The sequence below is a fragment of the Mercurialis annua genome, linkage group LG5, assembly GCF_937616625.2.
Source record: "Mercurialis annua linkage group LG5, ddMerAnnu1.2, whole genome shotgun sequence".
NCBI lineage: Eukaryota > Viridiplantae > Streptophyta > Magnoliopsida > Malpighiales > Euphorbiaceae > Mercurialis > Mercurialis annua.
In genome coordinates this window covers 19,478,338-19,499,354 of record NC_065574.1, presented here as the reverse complement: position 1 = coordinate 19,499,354, position 21,017 = coordinate 19,478,338, and the positions used below count along the sequence as shown (strand labels likewise).

Sequence of the window (21,017 nt, the reverse complement as noted above, 5' to 3'; positions counted from 1 at the left end):
CGCGATATGGACCGTCCCAGTTGGCCTCTAACTTTCCAACTCCGGTGGCTCCTCTTCCAATTTCTGCCTTTTTCAGGACTAAGTCTCCTTCTTCGAATTTTCTTTCTTTGACTCGGGCGTTGTGATACTTGGTCATCTGTCTGCGATATGCCTCAGCTCGGATTGCTACCTGCTGTCTTCTCTCTTCGAGGAGGTCCAGGCAAAGCCTTAGGGACTCCTCATTGCGATCTTCGTCTAAGACCTGGACTCGTAAGGTTGGCATTCCCAGTTCTACTGGGAGAACGGCTTCGGTGCCATATGTGAGGCGAAATGGGGTTTCCCCTGTTGCTTTTCTGGGGGTAGTTCGATAGGCCCAGACTACATGATAAAGCTCATCAACCCATCTCCCTTTTAAGTCTCCTAGCCTCTTCTTTATTCCAGAAAGGATGGTGCGGTTGGTGACCTCTGTTAGTCCGTTGGTTTGCGGGTGAGCCACTGAGGAGAATTTTAAGAGAATTCCTAGCTCAGCGCAAAAATCTCTGAAGCTGGCGCAGTCGAATTGCTTCCCGTTGTCTGTGACTAGGGCATGTGGAGTGCCGAACCTGTGATATGTTAATGTGTGGCTCTGTTTTGCTTTTGACTTAAAGGAAAAAATGAAAAATACCCCATACCTGCTCATGACTTCGTTTGATAACCACTTCTGGATTTTCTTACTTGTTATGGTGCTCATGGGTTGTACCTCTATCCACTTGGTGAAATGGTCGACTGCGACTACTATAAACTTTACTTGTCCTCTCGCTGGGACAAAAGGTCCCAGTATGTCTACTCCCCAGATCATGAAGGGCCAAGGGCTTCCAATAGTTGACTGGTGAGCGGCTGGGGTTCTGATGAGCGACCCAAATCTCTGGCATTTATCGCACTTCTTGACCATTTCTTCAGCGTCTTTTTTCATCGTGGGCCAATAAAATCCCTGTAACATCGCTTTTCTGTATAAGGTTACTGCGCCCTCATGAGCTCCGCATTCCCCTTCATGGATTTCCCGAAGGACGTAGCTTCCTTCTTCTAGTGATATGCACTTAGACCATGGGTGTGTGGCTGAGGTCCGGTACAGTGGCGGAGGAAATTCGAACTAGCTTAGCCGCTTCGGTACGTCCTTCAGGTAGGACTCTGTCCGCTAAATATGCCACTATGGGTTGCATCCATGGATCTAGGACTGCGACTGGTAATACCTGCTGCTCCTCTACCGTTGGTGTTAACCGCTCCTCCTTCATTTGGAGTGATACATATAGCTGGCTTTTCACTGCGGCTGCCTTGGCTATTGCGTCTGCTCTAGTGTTCTCTTCTCTGGGGATGGGTATGATTTCCCACTGTCCTCCGTTTTTTTCGATCTTCTTGAGTTGTTCCTTTGCTCTTGCCATGTATTTCGCCATGTTTTGGTCCTTGGTTTGGAATTGTCCCAGCACCTGGCTAGTGACTAGTTGGGAATCACTATGGATTTTTAGCTTTTCTGCCTTTACTTCAGTCGCGATTTCGAGTCCTGTTAAGAGGGCCTCATATTCTGCTACATTGTTAGCATATGGCAGCAATATTTGTCTGAGAAATGAATAAAACATATTTGTACCTGCCACATTGTTGGTAGCCTTGAAGCTTAGGTGTACTGCATACTCAATTGCGATTTTGTGAGGTCCTAATAGGACTACACCTGCTCCTGCTCCTTGGTCACTGGAGGCTCCGTCTACGAATAGGTTCCATGTCAACTCCTCGGTTGCTGAGTCACATGGTTTCTCTGTCATCTCTGCCACGAAGTCCGCAAGTGCCTGAGCTTTCAACGTTGTCCTTGGCTCGTACCTGATGTCGTGCTCTCCTAGTTGTACTGACCAACTGACCAATCGTCCTGAAGTCTCAGGTCGGTGCAATGCTTTCCTCAAAGGCTGGTTTGTGCGTACTATGACTGTGTGTCCTTGGAAATACGGCTTGAGCTTTTTGGTGGTTACGACGACGGCAAGTGCAAGTTTGTCTATGGTTGGGTAATTGAGCTCTGCCCCTTTTAGCGTTCTGCTTATATAGTATATCGACCACTGCTCCTCCTCTTCCTCCCGTACCAGTACTGAGGCGATGGTCTCTCTCCCTACCGATAAGTACAGGTACAGGGTCTCCCCGACTACGGGCCTACTCAGTAGGGGCGGGTTGGTCAAGAATGCCTTTAATTCTTCGAATGCGACTTGACAGTCTTCGTCCCATTTGAATTTTTTCATGTTCCGGAGTTGTTTGAAAAACGGCAGGCATTTTTTGGCTGAGGAAGAAATGAAACGTCCCAGTGCCGTGACTCTGCCATTCAACTTCTGTACGTCCCTCACGCTCTGGGGGGCCTTCATATCTATCACTGCTTGGATCTTTTCTGGGTTTGCTTCTATTCCTCGTTGGCTGATCAGATAGCCTAGGAATTTTCCTGCTTTAACACCGAAAGCACATTTTGCCGGGTTGAGTTTCATTCCGAACTTGTTCAGGACTTTGAAGGTTTCTTCTAAGTCTTGGGCGTGTTCCTCTGCTGTTAGGCTCTTCACAATTATGTCGTCCACGTAGGCTTCTACATTCTTCCCCAGCTGGTCTTGGAACATGAAGTTGACCAGACGTTGATAGGTGGCTCCTGCGTTCTTTAATCCAAACGGCATGACTTTGTAACAGTATGTCCCTCGGTCTGTGACGAATGATGTTTTCTCTTGATCCTTCTCCTCCATCGGTATTTGATGATACCCCTGCGCTGCGTCTACGAAACTATATAGGAGATAACAAGCTGTTGAGTCTACTAACTGGTCTATGTTGGGGAGCGGATAGTTGTCCTTTGGGCAGGCCTTGTTCAAGTCTGTGAAATCGACACACATCCTGTACTTCCCGTTTGCCTTCTTTACTAGGACGACGTTTGCCACCCATTCAGGGTAGAAAACTTCGCGGATAAAATCTGCTGCCTCCAAAATGTTTACTTCGTCTGCGATTATCTTCTGCCTCTCCTCAGTGAACCTCCTCTTCTTTTGGACTTTGGGTACACTGCCTGGGATCACGTTCAGTTTGTGCGACGCTACTTTGGGATTGATTCCCACGATCTCCGTTGGTTCAGTAGCGAAAGATTCCACGTTCTTTTTCAGTATCTCTATTATTTCATGTGCTACCTTTTCTGGTACTTCTGTGCCTACTTTGACCATCTTGGTCTCAGTTAGGTGAAGCTCTTTCATGACGCCTACTGGTTCTGCTCCTTGTGACTCCTCCTCTTCTACTGCGTCTCCTGGGAACGCCTCAATAGTCAAACTTTCATCTTCCTTTGTTGTAACCAAGCAGCATTCCTTGGCCATCTCCTGGTCTCCTCTGACCACTACTATCCCAGATGGTGTTGGCATTTTCAGGGTTAGCAGCCTGATGCTAGTTACTGCTCCTGTCTGGTACAAGAATGGTCTGCCCAGTATGCTGTTGTAGGCCAGTGGCAGGTCTACTACATTAAACTGAGCATGCATCTTTTTGACTGGCCCTTCACTTCTATTTCCCAATTCCACATATAAACTTACTGTCCCTTCTGGACGTATTGGTGCTCCTCCCAGGCCTACTAGTGGGAATGAGGACTTCCGCAGGTCTGTTGTTGAGCCTTTCATCTCTTTGAATGCCTCCAAGGTTAATAAGTTCACGGAACTGCCTTCATCTACCAGTATCCGTTTTACTAGGTGATTCCTGATTATGGCTTCTATTACCAACGCGTCATTGTGTGGTCCCTTCACGTGATATCGCTGAGTCCGTGGCCGTTCTTCCTCCTTCTTCCCTCGATATCTGGAACTATCCTGCTTGGTGTGCTCATGTTGTTTCGTGAGGGTTCGTCTGGCTTCGTCTAGTTCCACATATTTGTGAGCGATCAGCATTAAGTCTTGAAAGGTGGTTGGCTTTTTCATCAGGATCTTGTCACGGAGTTCTTCAAACTTTGTTCCCATCTTCATTGCTTCGATGGCTGTGTCATGGTTCAGGTTTTCGATTTGCACTGCTTCCTTGTTGAATCTTTCCACGAAATTTTTGAGGGTCTCCTGCTCTCCTTGCTTGCACTTCCTCAAGTCGCTGGAACTCTTCTGCATGGGGATGTTTGTCCTGAACCTTGCTTTGAATGCCGATGCTAAGTCGGAGAAGGAACTTATTGACCCTGCCTTAAGACATGAGTACCATTTTTGCGCCGATGCTTTTAACGTCGCAGGGAACACTCTACAGAGCATGGGATCAGTCACATCTTGTAGCATCATGATCGTCTTGAACTTTGAGATGTGGCTTTTCGGATCTCCTGTTCCATCAAAAGGCTCAAAAGTTGGTAGTTTAAACCTCGAAGGGAACCTTACCGACTGTATCTCTGAGTTAAGTGGGGAATCTTCGTCCTCTCGCTCTTCCTCTGCTCCCTTGCCTTCTTTCTGATATTTCTTCATGGCGTTCTTAATTTTCTCGTCAATGTTGCTCCTTTCGTCCGCTCCCCTCCTCTTGTTGGATGAATGGCTTTCTGCGTCTTTGCTGTGCTTCCCTGGCATCTTGGTTCCTTTTGATTTGTCGTCTTCGATTACATGAATTCGACCGCTATTCCGCACCACTGCTTCTGCGACCTTCTCCTGGGCCGTCTTATCTCCCAGGAGCGGGACTGCTCCTGGTCCCTTGTCTAGCTGCTCCTTCTCCTTTTGTAGTATGGGCTCCGATTGTCCTCTTCTCGGTGCGTTTCCTCTTTCTTTTTCCTTGGTGACTGGGGGGTCCTTTCCACGTCTGGTTCCTACGTCAACTCCCTGGTTTTGCTTTTCTGCGAATTTCTCCTGATCTCTTGCTAGTCCTATCAGGTGGTCCTGGAAATCATTGATGCTCTTCATTACTGCCTCGTGATAGAGGGGTGGCATAGGCACCCCCTGGGGTACGTATGGGGGTATCTGCGCCGCTGACGTCACTGTCCCTTCTGTGTCCAGAGACGGGAAAGGAATAGGCTGGACGGGTCGCGGATACCCTGGTTGGTTTGGTTGGCTCCACGGATAGTAACCTGGATACCATCCTCCTGCCTGTTGCTGATAGGTCATAGGTGGCTGGTATTGTGGAGTATAATATCCCCACGGCGAGGTTGTGTTCCTCAGTGGGTGTATGCCCTGAACGTTTCTCATCATGGGTGGTGGTGTGATGTCGTACGCGACCCCCGTGGTTGCTGGTATGGTCCCACTGGAGATCGGAACGCTAATTCTGATTCCTCCTTCGGGTATCAGGGGTGGGATGATCGGACCACTGCTTGCTGGTAAGCCTGTTGTTGTCACGACCACTCCCGGCGGTGGTGGTTCTTCTCTTCCCTCCATTCCGTCTTCAAAACCAAGATTAAAACTTATATTAGAAACGAATGTCGTTCCCACAGACGGCGCCAAATGATGGTTTTGATGATCGTCTTTGTCACTATTGTCGCTGAGCTCCCACCTGCTAAGATCAACAGGTTAGAAGGATTCGAGCCGGTGTTGGCTCGAACACCCTCCGATGCCTAAGTCAGTCTCTGGTGAGGTATCAGTGAAAGTAATGATGAGAAGTGAATATATGAGAGTTACCTGGCTTAGGCTTCGTCTATATATATATTGTATAGTCTTTGTATCATAATAGGATTGTTTCTCTATTAGTCTCAGTTATCTCTTTGAGATTCGTCTTCATCCCTGATCTTAAGGGATTTCGGTGTTATCTTGATATCTTTAGCTGTTATAGCTGCGTACTGGGTCAGGGACCTGAATAGATCAGCCTCTGGGTCCATATTCAGGGTCGTTGTAGTGAGTCTTATCCCTTGTTCTGGTCCTTTATCCATCATGAATGAAAAACCAGGTGTCACGATCCAAATTTATGAGTCGCGACCGGCGCTAGGGAATGGGAGTGGTTGCTCCGAAACCCGTAGCAAGCCTAAAATCCTATGTAAATTTTTCGCAAATCAAATCATGTTTCATATATCAAAATACATGTGACCCCATTTTACAAAAACATCAGAGTTAAAATGTGTTATACAAATACATAGACAAAGACATCTAGACTACTGCGGACCGCTAGAATGAAAACCTTCTTTCACTTCTTGTGCAAATGACTTCCGAGAATTAAAACTTCGAAAGCTTGACTTTCCAAATCATATCATGCTATCCCTGAAAAATGGGAGAAGCAACGGGTTCAATATAAAACTAAGTGAGTTCACCAAATTACACGCAATATCACATAAAGGGTTAAAACCGTTGAAAACCCATTTTATATATAAAAATACTCTTTTGAAATCATATTGCATACCCTCTTTACTTCCCTTCATAACTCTTTGTTTATTTCATAAAATTATAGTTTATACGTATTTGACATCTTTGATTTCTTATTATGGTGTTGATATTTTTCTTTCTCGTTTTGTTGCATTAGTTTTCGACCGAATCTTAAATCTTAGTTTATATCATCATGATTCTAAGTCGAATTAAATCATTGGCAAGTCTCTTGTGACTTGATCCTTATAGTTGGGTCCCGAGATAGTTCAACCGAGTTACCCACAACCATGTGACACAGTCCCGAGATAGTTCGACCGAGTTACTCATGCCACTGCTTAATCCCAAGTTGTGAGTCTCGAGATAGTTCAACCGAGTTACTCACCAGACACAAGTCCCGATATAGTTCAACCGAGTTTAACCTCGTGTCTGCATTCAGACTCTGCACCCTACAAGTCTTTTGAATTTAAATGTCGATTCATATAATTCATATTGACATTTAATAGGAATGTTTGTTCACATTGTGTCTCAATCTTGTTTCTTATTGATTCTCGATATATCGTACTTACTTTTTATTTCGCATGAGTCCTGAGGACTATCATCGAGAATGGATGAGATACAGGTCCCGGGATAATTCTACCGAGTTCCACCTTGTACCTCAGTTCTTATTATTGAATATGTCATAGTATATTTTTCTTATCTCATGTATTTATCATTTTGATGATTTCTGTTGGGTTTTCTTGATCCTTTATGGACCATGACATGCACAATACGATCTAAAAGCATACATTTATAACACATGCACAATAGGGTATTGATTATGATTAATAGTACGTATAGGAACGTACAATGTTCTTTTATAAATATTTAAATAATAGTACAAATAAGAATGTACTATACTTTGCTTATTTGTATTTGGTTCAATACTTGTATTTTATTCGATGTTCGATTCATATAACGTTACTTTATACCCTTCCCCGGTGTTTAAGCATATATATATTCTTTTCATTTATTTATGTTATTGTCAAAATAGCACAATACGATAAAACATCATTTTCGAAACATACATACGTATACATTTTAAAAACATACATTTCAAATATATAAATATTCATATAGCCTTTCGTATTAAAATACGTGGCTTTATGAATCTTGACGAGTAATTTAAAGTGTACTCACCACTTGCTATCCAAATTCTTCAAATAAGCATGACGATATCTCGATCCGTTTCCCTCAAGCCTAGTCGATAGTGGCTCGTCCGATCTACGCAAATATAATAATAGCAAGAATTAATAAAATTCTAGCTATTATTAACTCATAAAAAATTATGTTTCTAGCCTACTTCGGCTATCGAAACCGCTTGTTTAAAATAGTCCGACCCCTAAACGAAATCGACATTCTTAAATTTTAGAACGTCGCCTACAACTTTCGTTTAGGTCTCGGACCATGAAACGCACCCGAAGGTGTCGAAAACAAGCTCATAAGTTATTTCCTTGGAGCTGTTTACAAGTGCAGGGCAGATTGCACAACAAAATGTTATGTCCAAAATGAACATCCTAGAATCCGATTCAAACAAAACTCAAACTTAGACAATTATAGTTAACATCCTAAAGTTTCTGTATCAACAAACGGAACTTGATTTGGACTTATACAGCCCGAGATATTGCCTTTGCAATATCGCTGTTTTGCAAGATATTTTCTGCAAAATGTCAACTTGTGCGTATCGACTCAATTCACAACTTATTACGTAATGAGGCTAATCTATCGATACCAAACCATAACTTCAACATAATCCAGCCTCTAAACATCGACCCCATTTGCAAACACACGACACAAGCATTGTTCAAGTTCATTTAAACATGAACTACCCCTCAAATCCGAATCATATGTCCGTTTATTATCAAACTTGCATCAAACATTCATCAATCAAAACAAATTACAATCAGCCCTTATTACCTCAAAATCATGCTCAACATTAACATTTGAGTCTTACACCATCAATCCTATATCAAGGCCGAAACCCTTAACTCATTTCATATCAAAATTCAACCAATTTATTAATCATACAACACATTTCTATAACCAATGATCATCAACAATCAAACATCACAAACTCTATACCAAAACCTTCATAAACTATATAAATTTCAGAATTTACCTTGAGGTTGGCATGTTTACTTCATGACCGATCCAATTCCTTCCAATAATCACCATCAACACTTTAAATTTTGGCTCCAAATTCATAGTTCATACCCTAACAATCATCAAACAACCAAACCCCTCATTAAACACTCAAACCCTAACCAAGAACAATTTTTCACAAATCATCATAACCAAATCAATTCTCAGCCATAATTATTTTATCTCCTCAATTTTATAGTATAAACATCAATTCCTAGCTAATAAACATCATCACCATCTAACTTGAAAAAAAAACCGAAATATTACTCTGAAATCCTAACCAAAATTCGAGCTCCTTACCTCAAATTTATTCCATAGAGCTGTAGATAATCGTTTCCTCGTTCCGTGGCCGCAAGAATCGCTAATTTCGTTGAGAAACGAAGAAGTTATGATCATTTGAATTTTGGAGAAGATTTGAGAAGAAGGGTTACAGATTTCATCCTTTGTTGCTGCAAATTTTGGCTTGAAATGAATGAATATTCATTTGTGAATAATGATATTAAGTGGACAAAGTACCTCTTTTAGTCCTTGAAGTTGCCACCTCCTTTCGCTTAACTTTCTAACTTTTCTTTCGTCCAATTTAGTCCACTAATCCTTTAATCATTCGATTCTCGATAAATTCCATATTATTTATTTTGGCAAATATAACTCTCCAATAATTTATTTTGGCAATTTTGGCCAAAAACGATCAAATTTCCATTTTGAGCTAACTTGCACTTTTTCTTACTTTTTCGTCCAATTTTCATTTTAATAACTATCGATAACAACTTTATCGATATTCTTTTCTTATTTTGAGAAAATAGAGTAAAACACAACTTCCTCCTAAAGTTTGTGGTTAAAAGTCCACTTTAGTCCTTAAAGTGGCTAATTTGCACTTTAACCCTTATTCTTAACTAATCGTCAAACTATCTTCTAAAACGATTTCGTATACTTATGAAACTTGACGATCATTTATTAATAATATTTCACAGACCTTGACGTGGATATTATAAGCTCTGGCTTTCCAACTTATTTTATTTTATTCCCTTTTTGTCTCGATTAAATCCAATTTATCGCATAATAATTTTGCACTTAAATTATTATTCTACGATAATTACAATAGACCGCTTCGGTCTAAGTCCTTATTTTCAAATCCTAATCCGATATTCTCGTTCTTAATCTTTACTATGCCTCGTGGCACTACACGTAATACCTCAAAAATTTAGGTTATTACACCAGGAGAAAAAAAGGAAGGGTGAGCCGATAGAAAAAGAAGAGCAAAGCAAGAAGCAGAAAGACGTGGTAGGAGTAGTGCACATAATAGATGGAGGAAAGCCCTACAGCATTACCTAGAAGAAGAAGAGAAATAGAAGAGGGCCAGCAACCATTTTCGCAATCGAAAGAGGGATAGTCCCAGAAATATCATTCAGAGCAGACGACGGACAACACGTTAAGGGACCACACAATAAAGCATTGTAGATAGAGGCAGTGATCAGAAACCACCTTATGAAGCGAATCCTGGTAGATGAAGGTAGCTCTGTAAACCTGTTGACTCTAGAAGCATTCAATGAAATGAAGGGCTCAGCCACTGACTTGCGGAAGTCCTCTGTCCCACTCGTTGGACTCGGGGGAGCGCCAATACGAGCAGAAGGAACTGCGAGCTTATTCTTAGAGCTGGGAGATAAGAAAGAAGGGCCGGTTAAGAGGATGCATGCTCAGTTCAACATAGTAGACCTCCCTCTAGCATACAACGGCATATCGGGTAGACCATTCTTGTACCAATCTAGTGCAGTGACCAGTATCAGGCTCCTGACCTTGAAGATGCCTACTTCAGAAGGAGCAGTGGTCGTTAGAGGAAACCAGGAGTGGCCAAAGAATGTTGCATGGTGACAACAAAGGAAGATGAAAGTTTGAACATTGAGACATTCGCAGGGAATGTACTAGAGGAGGAGGAGTCACAAGGAGCAGAACCAGTAGGAGATATGCAGGAGCTTTACTTGACAAAGACTAAGGCAGTCAAAATAGGCATGGATGTGCCAGAAGAGGTAGTCCAAGAAATAACAAAGATACTAAAGAAGAATGTAGAATCCTTTGCCACATAACCAGCAGAGATCATGGGAATTAACCCCAAGATAGCATCGCACAAACTGAACGTGAATCCAGGGAGCATACCCATAGCCCAGAAGAAGAGGAGATTCATAGAGGAGAGGCAGAAAATAATTGTAGAAGAAGTAGATGTACTAGAAGCAGTAGGGTTCATCCGAGAGGTCTATTACCCAGAATGGGTGGCAAATGTGGTCCTAGTAAAGAAGCCAAATGGGAAATACAGAATGTGTGTCGACTTCACAGATCTGAATAAAGCTTGCCCGAAAGACAGTTACTCGCTCCTCAACATAGCCCAGTTAGTAGACTCAACAGCCTGCTACCTCTTATATAGGTTCATAGATGAAGCACAAGGGTATTACGAAATACCGATGGATGAAATAGATCAAGAGAAGACTTCATTCGTCACAGACCGAGGAACGTATTGTTACAAAGTCATGCCATTCGGACTGAAGAACACAGGGGCAACATACCAACGCCTGATCAACTTCATGTTCCAGGATCAGTTGGGGAGAAATGTGGAAGCGTATGTTGACAACATAATTTTGAAGAGTGAAACGGCGGAGAAACACGCTCAAGACTTAGAGGAGACCTTATGTGTTTTGAATAAGTTTGGCATGAAACTCAACCCAGCGAAATGTGCTTTTGGAGTAAAAGCAGGGAAGTTTCTAGGCTACTTGATCAGCCAACCAGGAATAAAAGCAAACCCAGAGAAGATTCAGGCAGTCATAGACATGAAGGCCCCCCAGAGTATGAGGGACGTGCATAAATTGAATGGCAGAGTCACAGCACTGGGACGCTTCATTTCGTCTTCAGCCAAGAAATGCCTACCCTTTTTCAAACAGCTCAGGAACATGAAAAAGTTCAAATGGGACGAAGATTGCCAAGCAGCATTTGAGGAATTAAAGTCATTCTTGACCAAGCCACCCCTACTGAGCAAACCCATAGCAGGAGAAACATTGTACCTATACTTGTCGGTAGGGAGAGAGACCATCGCCTCAGTACTGGTACGAGAGGAAGAGTAGAGACCAATCTACTACATAAGTAGAACGTTGAAAGGGGAAGAGCTTAACTACCCAACCATCGACAAGCTTGCATTAGCAGTTGTAGTAACAACCAAAAAGCTTAAGCCGTACTTCCAATGACACACAATCATAGTGCGCACAAATTAGCCCCTGAGAAAAGCACTTCACCGACCAGAGACATCAGGACGATTAGTCAGCTGGTCAGTACAGTTGGGAGAACATGACATCAGATATGAGCCAAGGACAACTTTGAAGGCCCAAGCACTGGCAGACTTTGTACCTGAAATGACGGAGAAGCCATGCGACTTAGTCACTGAGGAGCTGACTTGGAACCTCTTTGTAGACGGAGCCTCTAGCGAACAAGGCGCAGGAGCAGGCATAGTTCTACTGGGACCCGAAAAAAATCGTCATAGAGTATGCAGTGCACCTAAGCTTCAAGGCTACCAACAATGTAGCAGGTATAAAATATTTCCTTTTATCATTTATAATAGCATGGCCAGCATTTTTTCTCCTAACAATGTAGCAGAATATGAGGCCCTCTTAACAGGACTTGAAATAGCAACTGTGGTAGAGCAGAAAAATTGAGAATCCACAGCTACTCTCAGTTGGTCACCAGCCAGGTTCTGGGACAATTCCAAACAAAAGACACAAACATGGCAAGATACATGACGAAAGCAAAAGAAAAACTCAGAAATATAGAAAAGAATGGAGGGCAATAGGAGATAGTCCCCATCCCTAGGGAAGAGAATACCGGAGCAGACGCAATTGCCAAGGCTGCCGCACTAAAAAGCCAGTTGTATGCGTCACTCCAAATGAAAGAAGACAGGGCGATCCCAGCAGTAGAGGAGAAGCAGATGTTACCAGTCGCAATACTGGATCCATGGATGCAGCCCATATTAGCATACCTGGCAGATGGAGTGCTACCTGAGGGGCGCACCGAGGATGCTAAACTGGTTCAAATCTCCTCATTATACTCTTTGATAGAGGGAGTATTGTACCGGACCTCAGTCATACACACATGGTCTAAATGCATATCACTGGAAGAAGGAAGTTACGTCCTTAAAGAAATTCACGAAGGAGAATGTTGAGCTCATAAAGGCGCAGTCACTTTATATAGGAAGGCGATGCTGCAAGGTTTCTATTGGCCAACCATGAAGAAAGATGCAAAGGAAATGGTTAAGAAGTGCGACAAGTGTCAGAGGTTTGGGTCACTCATCAGAACCCCAGCCGCCCACCAGTCAACCATTGGAAGTCCTTGGCCTTTCATAATATGGGGAGTAGACATATTGGGACCTTTTGTCCCAGGCAGAGGGCAGGTAAAATTCATAGTAGTCGTAGTAGATCACTTCACCAAATGGATAGAAGTACAACCAATGAGCACCATAACAAGTCGAAAAATCCAGAATTGGTTATCTAATAAAGTCATGAGCAGGTATTTTTTGCTTTTATGTTAATTTGGCAAATAAAGACATAAGGGACATACTAACATGAAACAGGTTTGGCACTCCACATGCCTTAGTCACAGACAACAGGAAGCAGCTTGACTGCGCCAGCTTCAGAGATTTTTGCACAGAACTGGGAATCATCTTGAAATTCTCTTCTGTCGCACACCCGCCAACCAATGGACTTAGAGAAGTCACAAATCGCACCATCCTCTGCGGAATAAAAAAGAGGCTAGGAGACTTAAAAGGAGGATGGATTGATGAGCTCATGATTTGGGCCTATCGAACCACCCCCAGAAAAGCAACAGGGGAGATACCATTTCGTCTCACGTATGGGACAGAGGCAGTTCTCCCAATAGAAATTGGAATGCCAACTCTACGGGTCCATGTCGTAGACGAAGACCGCAATGAGGAGTCCCTGAGGCTGTGCCTTGACCTCCTCGAAGAAAGAAGGCACAAAGTAGCAATCCGAGCTGAGGCCTATCGCAAGCAGATGACTAAGTAAGAAGGAGACTTAGTCTTAAAGAAGTCAGAAATCGGTAGAGGAGCCGCCGGGGTCAGAAAGCTTGAAGCCAACTGGGACGGGCCATACCGAGTAGCAACAATAGTGAGAAAGGGAGCATACAGAATAGCTTACCTAGACGGTACTCCATTGCCCAGGACATGGAATGTTGAAAATATGAAGAAATATCTTCAGTAAAAGATGTAACCACCATTCATGAATAAAGTTACCTCTTTTTCTTCATTTATTTATTTCTAGCACTTATATGAATTGTAATCATCACACATAGAATATATTCGTGGACGTATAGCAGAGACACATGACGTAATTGAAAACTTAAGCAAGACGCTGCAGTATGACATAAACATATGACGCAGTCAGAAATCCCAACTACTGACAACATAAAGAAAGTTGCTAAATACTTGAACATACAAAAAGGAAATTGTTTAGTTGAACAAAAGAAGGGAGTCTACCATAAAAGACTCCCAAAATACATACGAAACGCTACCTAACACGTAGCAACAAAAGAAAAGCTAGCAAACGGCCAAACACACGGCCAATACTTTTTCCTCTGGAAGGGTCGCTCCCTCCTTTGGACCAATCACATCTCCTTCAGGAAGTGAATCTTCAACTGGATCAACGTCACCCAGCCCCTTGTGCGACACACTGGCCTCAGTTCCAGAGGTAGGGCCAGTAGAAGGAAGGACTGTCTCATGCACAGTCAGCAACTCGGAGGTGGGCGTTAGTTCTTTATCATCAGCATCCTTAGCAATTTCTTCGGATTCTATCGCATCAGTGACCCCATTATTGACAACATCTGAAGGTAGAACAGGTGAAGCAGCCAAACCCGCTTTCTTCGCAGCAACCTTAGCCGCAACGCGCTGACCCAGTGCACGAAGGTCAATCGACAGGAACTTGTTTATATCATACTCTGGGTAGTCTAAGCGCACAATTTTGATAACGGTAGAGCAAAAGTCAGTTAGACAACCACTTACATACACATTAGCATCTTGTTTGCTACTCTTCTGCTCTTGAGACAACTTATCATAAGCCGACCTCAGCTCCATAAGGGCGTTTTTGCGGTCGGAAACCTTTTTTCTCCATAATCTTGAGACGGTCCGCAGCCGTCTGGTTCAGCTTCGACAACTTGACCCTCTCCGCAGTCGCAGAGGCCCGGAGAGCAGCAATCTCCTTCTCCATCTCATCCCTTTGACGACGGATCAAAGCATTCCCTTGCAGAAGCTGCAACAACAAAAACAAAAACAGAGTTAAAATCCAGGAACCAAAGTCACGAAAATAAAATAATACAACCCAAGCCTGTAGCAAAGATGAGTCAACTCTGTCGCAGACATCACCATCCACAGAGCCCCTCCACGATTCCATATCCCGAGGAAATTGAATGAATTGAGAAAACAAAGACGCAATGTCAGGGGAAGTCACAGTCACGTTGTCCACATTCTGCTCCAACCACTCTCGAGGAATGAGACAAGCATTTAAGTTGGTCTTCAGACGCTTAGCAGACCCTTGCTTCGCCTTGTCACGAACATCATTAGTCTTCTTTCCAGAGGAAGCAACAGGGACACCCTCCAATGATTTCTCCAACTTAACCACATGCTTTGGAGGGAGAGAAGTTGATGCAGGAACAGTACCAATAACCACAGGAGCATCTTCGTCCAAAGATATTTTCAGCAAATCAAGGTAATTGTCACCCATATCTGCACTCATCAAATATACACAAATAAAGGAGGGAATATACGTCAAATAAAAGAAAGTAAATCAATACAAAGGCATACCTTGAGAAGCAGTCAAATCTACATAAGACGGAGTAGGAGAAGTATGGCAAGACTGAGACAGGGTACCCTCATTCTCTAGAGGGCCCTCAGTCACAACATGAAGGGGAAACTCAAGGTGAGGAAATGCCCGAAGAAGGTACTTATCTACTAGGTCACAACAATCATACATACAATTTTTAGCATCATCAATGAGAGAGTCCACTACCTCCAAATCAGTAGTACAAAGAGGGGAGAAGGCTAACGAAACTGCATCATCAACCCACTCAGTAGGAAAATCAGTAAAAGCATCCTCATGACTAACAATAAAAAACAATCGCTGCCAACGTTTAGTGATCTTAGGGAGCCCCTCTACCACTCTCTTACCCCTATGAGCAGTCAAACGAATGTAAAACTCTTTGTTCTACGAGAAACGAATAATAATTCACTAAGAAGACCTAAGGAAGGGACTAAACCCCTATCGTGGGATAACTCGTTGAAGCAACAAAGAAAGCGAAAGACATTCGGGTGGATCTGAACCAAAGGTACCTGATACTCTAGAATAAAATCTTTGATTAAAGGATCCAAGGGAAAGCGTAAACCACAATGTAATTGCTCCTTATACACGATGACTTTCCCATTACCAACAAAAGTATTTGCGACAACACGAGAACCACACAGAGTGAGGGAATAACTAAGAGGGATACCATACTCCTCACGAAACTCATTCAAAGCATCTCTATCAACATTAGAAGTAAACGAATCTTGCAATCTATTGCCATACCAGACGAATGAAGAGAAACGGAAGACCTAGTTCGAGGCATAGACACGACTAAACTACAATTTAAACTGAAAAGGAGAATTTACCTGGAAAAATAAAGAGGAAAACACCCAAAGCAACGAAATAAGCAAGATGATTTGAAATCAGAAAAACAGAAGAAACGAAATAGTGATGAAGAAACAAAAAGAAAGGGAAAGAAGAAGCATTTAAAGGGAAACAGCAAGAGAACCGTTAAGCGGTTACTAGCACGAAACGTGGCGCCTAGCGAGAGCCTAGGGAATTCCAAAAATAAAATTTCAAATATTCAAAAACGGAGCATTGAAGAAACAATTAAAGTCCCACAATGAAGACTATCACTACAAGTCCGACCCAGAATTAGTGAAGCTTATTTCAGAAACAAATGGGTCAAGAACCACGTCTGATAAGAAACTATAAGAACAAGCATAAATACTTGAAGGAATAATTTCAGGGGAGGGACTAATATGGATAAAGGACCAGAACAACACACAAGACTCACAATAATGACTCTGGTCATAGACCCAGAGACCAACCTGACTAAGTCCCTGACCCAATACGCAGCTATAACTCATCAATATCTGATGAGTCAAGATAACACTGTGATCCCTTGAAATCAGGGATAGAGGCAAATCTTAACAAAGATAGCCGAGATCAAGAACAATTACACTACAACACAAAGACTAAGAAATATATATTGAGAGGCCTAAGCCAGGTAACATTCATATTCACTTTTCATCATTATCATTGAAATTCCATTAAAGACTGACTTAGGCATCAGAAGGTGTTCGAGCCAACACCGGCTCGAATCCTTCTAACTTGTTTATCTTGACAGGTGGGAGTTCAGCGACAAGGACGATCATCAAAACCATCAGTATGCCAATGCATGAGGTGCATGATGTATCGACTTTGGCCATTCCGAAACAACCATACAAAATAATATCTATACTCGGTTCTATTCGTACCTATGTTCCCCATTTATCTCACCATAAAAGGACATATTAAGATAAGACTATAAGGGAAAGTGTCTAAATCATTCATATGTGATGTTTAGGGAATAAAAGTCACCTCGTATATAATCAGATATCAAACGATGGATATTTTCAAAATTATTTTTAATGTTCCTAGTGGAGTCGCCGCTGTGATTGACCGCATGCGTTTTTGTTAAGTCGTATTTTTTATTACTTATTTTTCTGAAAGCGGGGCTCACACAATTTTGGCGAATTCCGTGTCAAATGAAAGATTTATGAAAACAAATGTGGAGTGGCCACCCGGGGTTAAACGGGAAGGAAAAGACGGTTAAAGCGGTATAACCATCTTTGCCTCTTCGGAGATTCAGATGCGGAAATTCTATTTTATTCAGTCCATTGTTTGCTTATTGATAATTATGAGTTAACTTCCTGATTTCTAAATCTAAGGCAAAGGGGTCCCAAAGCCTATACACCCTCATTGTTAAATCGTATCTGAATTTAACAAGAGTTAGTTTTCAGTGAAAATTTTCGCGCAAAGCTCCGGGTTTTCCTCGAAGATGACGGTACTCATTTTCGTCTATCCTAAAACAGGAGTGAATGGATCACCCGTTCCATTTTGTGAGTGTGTATAACTAGTGAGGTTAAAAATTAATAAATAAATAAACGAATAATTAAATAAACTAAACTAAGTGTCACGGCCCAAATTATTGAGCCGAGACCGGCGTAGGGAATGGGAGTGGTAGCTCCGAAACCCGTAGCAAGCCTAAAACTACTAATATTTTTTCGCAAATAAAAGTATAATATAATATATAAAACATTTTCAGAAAAACTCTTTTAGATAATACAATTATAGATATTAAAGTTTACATTCAAACTTAATTATTTGAAGTCAATTCACAATTCTTATATTGACGCCTACCGACTACTGCAGCTCTAGGAACTCATACTTGTGCAAGTCCAACTACTTCTGGCACAACAAAGGTGGTTTGTCTGATCCAACTCCGATTACTTGAAAACATCAGAGTAAGGGGTCAGTATTTGGGAAAATACTGAGTGAGTTTGCAAATTACTAATGGTATTATCAAAATATAGCGTTATATACTTAATACGTATGTAAATTCATGGTATAAGCAAACATCAAGAATTCTTAATTTCAAAGTGTGACTCCAACTCACTAGATAAGGGGACTCCAGGTTACACCGTAACCGAGTGCTCACTCGTATCGAATCTCAGAGTGTGAGTCCAACCCACTGGTGGGTCCAACCCACTAGATACGGGGCTCAAGATACTCTAACCGAGTTCACTCTCGTATCGCATTCGTATCATATCATGCATAAATATATTAAATCTTAATCACAAAGTCAGGCACTCTAGACTGACCCAATACTGGTGATCACACAGCTTATTGACATCCAACAGATAGTTAGTTTCTTCGCATCGCATACTCAAAGTATAAATCATGATTTTTCATTTCATAACTATCATACTTAACCTCATCCGCCTGACATCGATAGCGAAGCCAACCGATGTATCCTATATGCCTGACATTGATAGCGAAGCCAACCGATGTATCTTATATGTCTGACATCGATAGCAAAGCCAATCGATGTATCCGATTCAACTCACACAACCAATCTCATATCTCATACAGACCATAAACATCACCACAAGGTTGACATATCAAAGCAATCAAACATAACAAAAGCTCATACAAACAAATCATATAAATGCGATGTATTTGACAGAAATACTTATCATATATGAAATTAGCTTTTATAAATAATACGCGAAAGTAAAATGCAACTCATAGTGACCGCTTTCCAAATAATAATAATATCAAGATCCCATGAACGCGAGTTCCATACGTCGTTTGATCCATTAGCTATTCCAGCTCGTTAACATGGTAGCTTATCGGTTCGTCAGTTACCTATCCAAATCACATGTACGTTTAATATGTAAACGTCAGAATACTAAAACCCTAATTGTAACTTAAATCGATATCATCTCGTTCTTTAATGCAATGATCAACTTCGATGAACTCTTAATCGTATTTCGATTCTTATCTTAATTAGGTCTTTAGGTACCAATCTCCGATTGCGTCCTAGTCCTTTACAAAACCCTAATCGTAAGCAATGAGTTTTACGTCCAAAAATCACGTTTTCGGAGTCCAGAAGTCACTATCGGGTCAGGGTACTTCATGTTGAGCCTCAGAATGGCATTCCCATGAAGAAACGGACTTGGCACAACATGCCAAGCCTCCCTCACGTCGTGAGCATGGTTTCTCATGTCGTGAGGACCTTCCCTCACGTCGTGAGGATCATGCATCACGTCGTGAGGCATCCCTCACGTCTTGAGGATCATTTCTCACGTCGTGAGGAACCCTAAACGGACCAATAGTCCGCCTTGATGTGATTCCAACCTCTAAAATACCCTTAAATCCATTCCGTCATGCTCTCATATCACTTTAACACAAAACCCATATTGAAAACCATCAACAACGTCAAAACAATACGATTACGATTAGTTCAACACGTTCGTGACATAACAGCCTCAAACTCTTGATTTCAAGAGAATCAAACATCCAAATTACCTTGATTTTAGAGCCTTAGAATATAGAGAATCCTTTTCTCTTTCCAACGCAACGAGAATCGCTCAATTCCGAGTCCGAACGTAGAAATTATGCCAATCGCAAGTTCGCTCGCGTCTCGAGGTTATGTCGCACGTCGTGAGACATTGTCGCACGTCGTGCGACACCTTCCAACAGCTCCAAACATCATCTCAACATGCTCCCGAAACCCCTAACTCATTTCGACATGATTCTACATCAATAATACACAAAAAATTTAACTCAATAATCATTAAAACGTCAAAAACGACGTGGTTACGATTAATTCGATTCGAACTCAACATAACAGCACTATACTCTCCAATTTCAGCAACAAAAACCTCAAACTTATTTTGATTCAAAGCTTCGCGAAGATAGAGGATCAAATTCCTGATCCAACGGCGCGAGAATCACTCGATTCGGACGAGAAACGGCGAAGCGACGACAGATCGAATTGATCGCCATTTTCCTTCTGTAAGCTTCCACCCTAATCATGAATCATCTGATTCATTTGATTCTCATATATATAGTTTGGCTAATTAGGCACTTTAGTCCTTCATTTCTTTAACTTTAACCATTTCTCTTTTAAACTTTCTAATTTAACCAAACGGTTAAATTATCCTTTTAATTTAATTACATACGTATTATTTATACCCAAATAAATAATAATAATCCGAAATCATTATTTTCCGTGAATAATATTTTAATTGTTATTCTCGAGACTTAATTGGATAATTTACATTTTGGTCCTTGAACTTTTCAAAAGTTGCAATTTAGTCCAAAACGTATCCGCGTCCAAATTTTAAAAGGTCTCCGATTGACCTGAAACTTTTACCATAGATACTTTAAAACATTTCGCAGTCCTTGGCGAAATAGTTTCCATTACGTGATTAATATTTTATTTTATATTAATTCTCTAATCTTTCTCTCAAATCCCGCTAAATCGCTTAATAAAATCTACTCTAAATTCCTGATACTATTAAATTAAATCCATCCTGACTTAATTTATCGGAATTCGCGGTACGTGGCACGATTTAATTACTTTAAAATATTTGGGGTATTACACTAAACTAGAGTAACCCATATATAAAAGTAACACATATTATAATACGAATCCGTAGTATAATTGCAAGATAAAACAAATTTTAATTTTAGTGCTAAAATAAAATTAAATATAAAAAGGCAAGATTTGAGCATATATAAATTAACACAAAAATATATTAAACACAGAAATAAAACTAACATCAATTATAATACGAATCCGTATTATAAATGAGGGACAAAATAAATTATAATTTTTATGAAAATAAAATAAAATTTAAAAAGGCGAGACTGGAATCTGGGTCCCCAGATGCCTAAGTATCCAGTGTGCCGGAATCAAAGTCGACATAGTTCAAATTTCAAAAATAAT

General features: G+C 41.4%; 1 protein-coding gene across 1 annotated transcript; it reads right to left on the bottom strand.

Annotated features, from left to right (window-relative positions):
- Positions 1–1,055: 1,055 nt before the first annotated feature.
- Positions 1,056–5,321, bottom strand: LOC126681656 (uncharacterized). The gene is made up of 2 exons (XM_050377203.1): positions 1,601–5,321; positions 1,056–1,537 (listed from the first exon to the last, which is right to left on the bottom strand). Exons 1-2 carry the CDS (start codon positions 5,319–5,321, stop codon positions 1,056–1,058), a joined length of 4,203 nt encoding a protein of 1,400 aa, XP_050233160.1.
- Between the last annotated feature and the right edge of the window lie 15,696 nt (positions 5,322–21,017).